Genomic DNA, 6,394 nt, shown 5'->3' with positions numbered 1-6,394 from the left:
CACCACCACCACCACCACCACCAGCAGGAGCATTCATATTCTGACGCCCTCCACCTTGTGGTCTTGGTGGATCTCTAAATCTATCATCACGAACCCTTTCATTGTTACGAGCTGTTGCCAAGCGACCATATTTATCTCGTTCAACATCAAAATCCTAAAATAAATAAATATTATAAAATATATTCCTAACACAAAATATGATAATAATTTATGATAATAATAGGATATAAGGAAGTTGAGAAAATAACAATATACTAACTACCTCTTTGACGACCAGCTTTCTTCCTTTGATATCATATCGGTGCATTTTTTCTACAGCAATTTTTACTGAATCTGAATCTTCAAACTCGACAATACCACAACCTCTTGGTTTATCATTTTCATCAGTAAAAAGTTCTACATGAGCAACTTTTCCAACTTCTGTGCGGAATAAGTCCTTTAGATCTTGCCAACGGAAATCATAGGGAATGTTTGATACATAGATTCGTCGATCTGAAGCTTTTCGACCACCACGATCGTTTCGTTCCCTACTACGATCACGACTTGTAGAATTTATACGATTTTGTCGATCTTGTCTTCTATTACGATCACGTTCTCTACTTCGGTCTCTTTCATCATTATTCTGCACTTGACCCCTAATGTTTAATATGATTATGTAGAATATGTATAAAAAAAATTTTTATAGTTTTTTATTAATATACGAATAGATTTTACTCGAATAGAATTTTTTATTTATGATTTACATAAACTTTAGTTAAAAATATGTAATCAAAATAATACTTTTTCAAAAATTTTATGCTACTGTTATACGGAAAATGTATTAGCGTCGGTTTAATTGAACATGATTCTTCGTGCCGACAAGGAACTTGAAGATAAATTATTATAAATACAAATTTTATACTTACTCCTCTTGTTTAATCATCCTTGAGAATTCTTTCACTGAATGAACTAAATCAATCAAGGAACTTATATTGAAGTTCGAAATTAAAAAGAGTAAAAGATACCGAGCATGCAAACATACGCGACACGAAGCGTCTTATAAAATGGCCGATCAAGGAAATGCTAAACCACACCGGAAACTACTGTATTCAAAAATAGGTATTTATTTAAAAAGAATCATACAAAATTCGAAAATTCAGTTAAACATTTCGATAATTATTACATTGTTATATTACAATTATAAATTATTTCTGTTATATTTAAATAAAATCTTTTTATATATTCTATAGAATTATATTATAATCTTAAAAATGATTTGATTAAAAATATTCAGATTCAAATTATTGGATTCGGAAAAATTAAAATTCAATTTTGTAACCAATCAAAGTTTTCTTGATCAAATTCGATACTTAAATTTTTTTTCAAATATAAAAATATTACAAAAATATTGAAAAAATTTCTTAATATTTTTATTTTATTAATTTATTTTAGAAAATAATAATAAAAATTTAAAAAACAATGATATTATTATAAAAAAATTTTTTTCATTCGTCATTATTTTATAAATCAAAATGTCGGTACATATGAAGCCATTCGTCATATCCTATATATCATCCATTATATTTCCTCGCAAAATAGAATAATCTCTATTTTACAAAATTTTGTATTCCATGTTTTATATTCTGTATTAATCATATAAAAAATTAGAAATTCAATTATAAATTAGATATAAAATAGAACTATCATCTATTATATTTTCATATAATATAGTTTAGATTGTGACATGAAAATGCATTGAATGATAAATGTATAAGATGGTATGTCTATTTGATTATCTTGTCTGTGACTAGAGTTTGTAGTCTTCGAATTATATGACAGAAAAATACATTGGATGATAGATCTATTGAATATTTAATCTGTGGTTTCGTTTCTGTATAGCAGAAGACATTGTTTCGCGGGAACCAATCACAAGTGCGATTCATTCCTCGTTTTTGGTGTTGGTTCGACGTGCGCACTACTTTGGGTGGTGGAAGTTCGTGTTTTTATTGTAAAATTTACAGTGAGAATGGCAGCGCAGTGGATACGAAATGCAGTAAGTAACACCTGTCAATCAAGAAATCTCAGAAACAAGCATGTTGTGAATGTAATTTTACCTCTTCCCAGATGACAAGGTTAGAATTCTTCACAGATTGGTTATATATCTTTCTGCTGAGTTCTAATGTATTAGTAATGATATTATCTATCCATATATCATTTATCTTTTTTTTTTTTTGTCTTTCTTTAACATTATATTGTTTTTCTAATATCACCTTTATATTATATTTTTTATTAAGTATAATATTATTTTGTGCACATTTTTATGAATAACTATTAATATCGATATTTGATTAACAGGTTCCGAAAATTGGCTGCGTCCGTTTTTACAGTAGTAAAGTTCATAAATGTACACTTATTCCCGGAGATGGCATCGGGCCTGAAATTTCTATTGCTGTTCAAAAAATTTTTGATGCTGCTAAGGTAAACTGGTTTTTACATATAATTTTATAAGTTAATAATTTTTGTTATGCACGATATTTTTATGTAATATGCATGTTCTATAGAAATAGAATAGAAATGTTGAATAGAAATGTTCATAGCATGTTCAGTATTTCTGTTATATTTTTATATAATATAAGAGTATTGTGTATTTGTTTGTATTTTTGCATTATTTGTTTGAACCTTACAAGGTGACCCCATGTGTCCTACTACTAACCTTAAGGAGTTTATTTTAATCTTACTCTTATACAGGTTGATCCAATTGTAGGCTAATTCAGTCTGCTCTTATTGTAGTTAAGGTATGTTTTTTATTTTATATATTTTTTTTATAATATGTAATGTATATTATGTGTAAACTTTAATTAAATACATCAAATTATTAAATTATTTTTATGTTTAATGATAATGTATAAAATAGCGTTAATATTAAAAAAAGCAACAATGTATTATTTATCAGCATGAATGAAAAAACTTTAATAGTATCATTCATATATTATGTATTGCATAACACTGTTACTCAACTTTTAGTATTTATATGTACATTAATATATGTGTCTATGTATTTTTTTTGATATAATAATAATAATGAAAATGAATGTATTTAACATTAAATAAGATTTTATTAAAATATTTTCTATTTCTTATAATATGCAAGTATAATATAAGTATAAATGTATAATATTTATAATTTTTATATTATCTTTAACATTAGGTACCAATAGAATGGGAATCTGTTGATGTAACACCAGTAAAAGGTCCAGATGGAAAATTTGGTATTCCACAAGCTGCTATTGATTCAGTTAATAGAAATAAAATTGGTTTGAAAGGACCATTAATGACACCAGTAGGAAAAGGACACAGATCTTTAAATCTTGCACTAAGAAAGTAGGTTTACTTTTTATCTTTGTATAATTAAGATTCTTCTTTAATTATACATAATTTCTTCACATATTTTCTTATTCTTAAGATATCTATCTTAACTTATTTAAATTATTATATAATCATGAATATTATTGTAAATGTATCATTATTTAAATTTAGATTACTTTGTATAAAGATTTAAGAAATATTAAAATATTCACTTATTTTATATTATACAATGAATAATTTTTTTTTTAGAGAATTTAATTTATATGCTAATGTTCGACCATGTCGTTCCTTAGAAGGTTACAAGACATTATATGACAATGTTGATGTTGTTACTATTAGAGAAAATACAGAGGGAGAATACTCTGGTATAGAACATGAAATTGTAGAAGGAGTTGTACAGTCAATTAAATTAATTACAGAGGAAGCTTCCAGTCGAGTAGCAGAATTTGCTTTTCAATATGCTCAAGATAATAATAGAAAAAAGGTTAATAATTTATTTATTTAAAAATAATAATAAGATTAAGTTATCTTATATAACTATTAATATATTTTATAGGTGACAGCTGTACACAAAGCAAATATAATGAGAATGTCAGATGGTTTATTTTTAAGATGCTGTAGAGAAGCTGCACAAAAATTTCAATCTATTAAATTTGAAGAAAGATATTTGGATACAGTGTGTTTAAATATGGTTCAAGATCCTAGTCAATATGATGTACTTGTAATGCCTAATTTATATGGTGATATCTTATCTGATATGTGTGCTGGACTTGTTGGAGGACTTGGACTTACACCAAGTGGAAATATTGGTTTGAATGGTGCACTGTTTGAATCTGTATGTTTTTAAAAAATTTTTTTATAAATATTTTTGCAAATGCAATAGTGCGTGATTTAATAATAATTTTATTTTAAAATAGGTGCACGGAACTGCTCCAGATATAGCAGGCCAAGATAAAGCAAATCCTACAGCATTATTACTTTCTGCTGTAATGATGCTTAAATATATGGGATTAAATAAACACGCAAAAATTATAGAAACTTGTGCTTATGAAACTATTAAAGAAGGTAAACATTTAACAGGAGATCTTGGTGGATCTGCAAAATGTAGCGAATATACTGATGAAATTTGCAAAAAAGTTTTAACATTAGCAAAATAGATGATGCAAAATTTATTGGGTATAAACTGCCAAATACTCGTAGAAATAACACATGTGAAGTAAAACGTTTTTAAACATGTTTATAATTATTTCAAAATTAACTTCAATGGACTTCTTGGAAATATCTGCAATTTATTCAATTAAATTGCAGAGATTTTCAGAATGGACAAAAAATATTTTATTATTCATCTATTTACATTCATTTAGATAATTTTTTGTTGAGTACTTGAATTAGATTAATGTAAAATTTAAATTTATCTCCGTGGATTTATTAATGTGTAATAGCATTTAATATGATTTTATTGCCACGGAATACTCGCGTGTATTGACTGAATACATATACATGTATGTTTGTCATACTATTTTATTGTAAAAGGAGGATTCTAATAGAATCTGTAAAAAAATAGGCATGTAAATTAATTTAGATACAATGTATAATACTTTTAAATAAAGTTGTTAATGATGCGTGCCTCGCGGAAGAATTTAAAAAAACAATTGCGCAGTATTACACATAAATAAAATATTATAAATTCTAATTATATTTTATTATTTAACCCAAAACTTTTTTAAAAAATCATTATAAATATAACATATTAAAATCAATAAAAATTTTTATGAAATTATGGTTTATATAGTTACGTAATTCCATCTAATTTTTAGCATACAAGTACTTGTGTATTTTTATTATTAATATAATTTTCTGAACACTGCAAGTTTTTCATTTCAAAATATTTGCATATTAGTTCATTTACAATATTTCTCAAACAAGTATTTATAAATATAAAATTGCTGCTGCTTTTTTCTTATAAATGGAATAAATTTAACAACAAATTTTATTTATTCGTGGCACCATCTCGTGAATGGATACTGGAAGCTCCAACTTATTAATAGAAAAACAGAATATGCAAGGAGGTATTCGTGATAGAAAAGAAGAATATTGCTCGAGAAGGATAGAGAAAGCATGCCACTAATTTTGATTATACGGTTCCTGATATCTTCTATTATATACGAAATATAACATTGAAAATTAATTACTATTTTTTTATTAAAGATTACTGCATTTTAGAAGCTCGTTTTTCAAAGCTAGAATTTCAAACAATTTTTTCATATATATTTTGTTGAGAAATTCTTTTCAATTAATTATTTATTAATAATTATCATAAAGAATGTCTCAATTGTAAAGAGAATATATAGAGAATACATAGAGAATAATTCGAGATGAGATATTACATAAAATTTTTCTATTTTTTAATATAAAAATAAAAACTGTTTACGATACATAGTGTATATTTATCTATACATATATTTTAATAATTAAAAAAACTATCTCTAACTTTAATTATTATCCATATAAATATGAAAGTAATATGAGAATTTCTTAATTTCTATTTATTATATTATATTAAATTCTTATATTCTAAGGAAGGAATTAATTGTAAAAATATAATTCTTGCGATATCAATATTACAAAGTTTTACTCTTTGTGATGTTATGTTGTAGTTTTCATTCTCAACCACTTTATAACTTTCCCCTTTCTCCTACCCTTTTCTCTATAGTACAGTATGCTTCTAAGGAAAACTCTCAAGTATGAGAAAAGTTGTCGGCTATATTTCATGGTCGGCGAAGGAAGAGAAAGGAATGGGGAAAGATCCGGTGTCATCTTCGCTGCTCGTTAATACTTTCCGTGATTTATCGAGATTCCCCGAGTGAGTAATGACCGACTTCTAGTAAATTTTTAATATTAAATTTTCTATTCAACTATGATATATATATATATATATATATATATATATATATAGAATGACGAAAATTTTTCTTATATACATATATTAACTATTTCTTATTTTATCCTTTTTAAAGTTACAGCTACAAAAGTATGACCAATTGAAGAA

At 25.7% G+C, this 6,394-nt stretch overlaps 2 protein-coding genes across 4 annotated transcripts in view; one reads left to right on the top strand and one right to left on the bottom strand.

Annotated features, from left to right (window-relative positions):
- Positions 1-1,082, bottom strand: part of LOC102674421 (heterogeneous nuclear ribonucleoprotein M) — a 4,311-nt gene extending 3,229 nt beyond the window's left edge. For 2 of the 3 annotated variants that reach the window (XM_006608787.2, XM_006608791.2), the window contains exons 1-3: positions 906-1,082; positions 260-635; positions 2-154 (exon numbers count right to left, since the gene is read on the bottom strand). In XM_006608787.2, coding sequence (XP_006608850.1) covers positions 2-154; positions 260-635; positions 906-922 — 546 coding nt within the window. In that variant the 5' untranslated portion in view covers positions 923-1,082. The remainder of the gene's footprint in view (position 1; positions 155-259; positions 636-905) is intronic. The other variant, XM_031514299.1, reaches the window with a different exon arrangement.
- A 789-nt stretch (positions 1,083-1,871) lies between these two features.
- On the top strand, positions 1,872-5,038 carry LOC102674988 (probable isocitrate dehydrogenase [NAD] subunit alpha, mitochondrial). Its single transcript, XM_006608792.2, has 6 exons — positions 1,872-2,032; positions 2,335-2,457; positions 3,188-3,360; positions 3,595-3,829; positions 3,902-4,180; positions 4,263-5,038. The coding sequence occupies exons 1-6, from the start codon at positions 2,006-2,008 to the stop codon at positions 4,500-4,502; spliced, it is 1,077 nt and encodes a 358-aa protein (XP_006608855.1). The 5' UTR covers positions 1,872-2,005; the 3' UTR covers positions 4,503-5,038.
- The last annotated feature ends 1,356 nt before the right edge of the window (positions 5,039-6,394 follow it).

Source organism: Apis dorsata, unplaced genomic scaffold, assembly GCF_000469605.1.
Source record: "Apis dorsata unplaced genomic scaffold, Apis dorsata 1.3 scaffold_44, whole genome shotgun sequence".
Lineage (NCBI taxonomy): Eukaryota > Metazoa > Arthropoda > Insecta > Hymenoptera > Apidae > Apis > Apis dorsata.
Note: the sequence above shows the minus strand (reverse complement) of the source record. Positions and strands in the feature narration are given on the sequence as shown.

What these genes read in the sequence shown, in the direction of transcription:
- LOC102674988 (XM_006608792.2), top strand. Translation starts at nt 2,006, where the DNA reads ATGGCAGCGCAGTGGATACGAAATGCA. An exon ending in CGCAGTGGATACGAAATGCA is followed by an intron (nt 2,033 to 2,334) that starts GTAAGTAACACC and finishes TTTGATTAACAG; the next exon opens with GTTCCGAAAATTGGCTGCGT. An exon ending in TTAAATCTTGCACTAAGAAA is followed by an intron (nt 3,361 to 3,594) that starts GTAGGTTTACTT and finishes TTTTTTTTTTAG; the next exon opens with AGAATTTAATTTATATGCTA.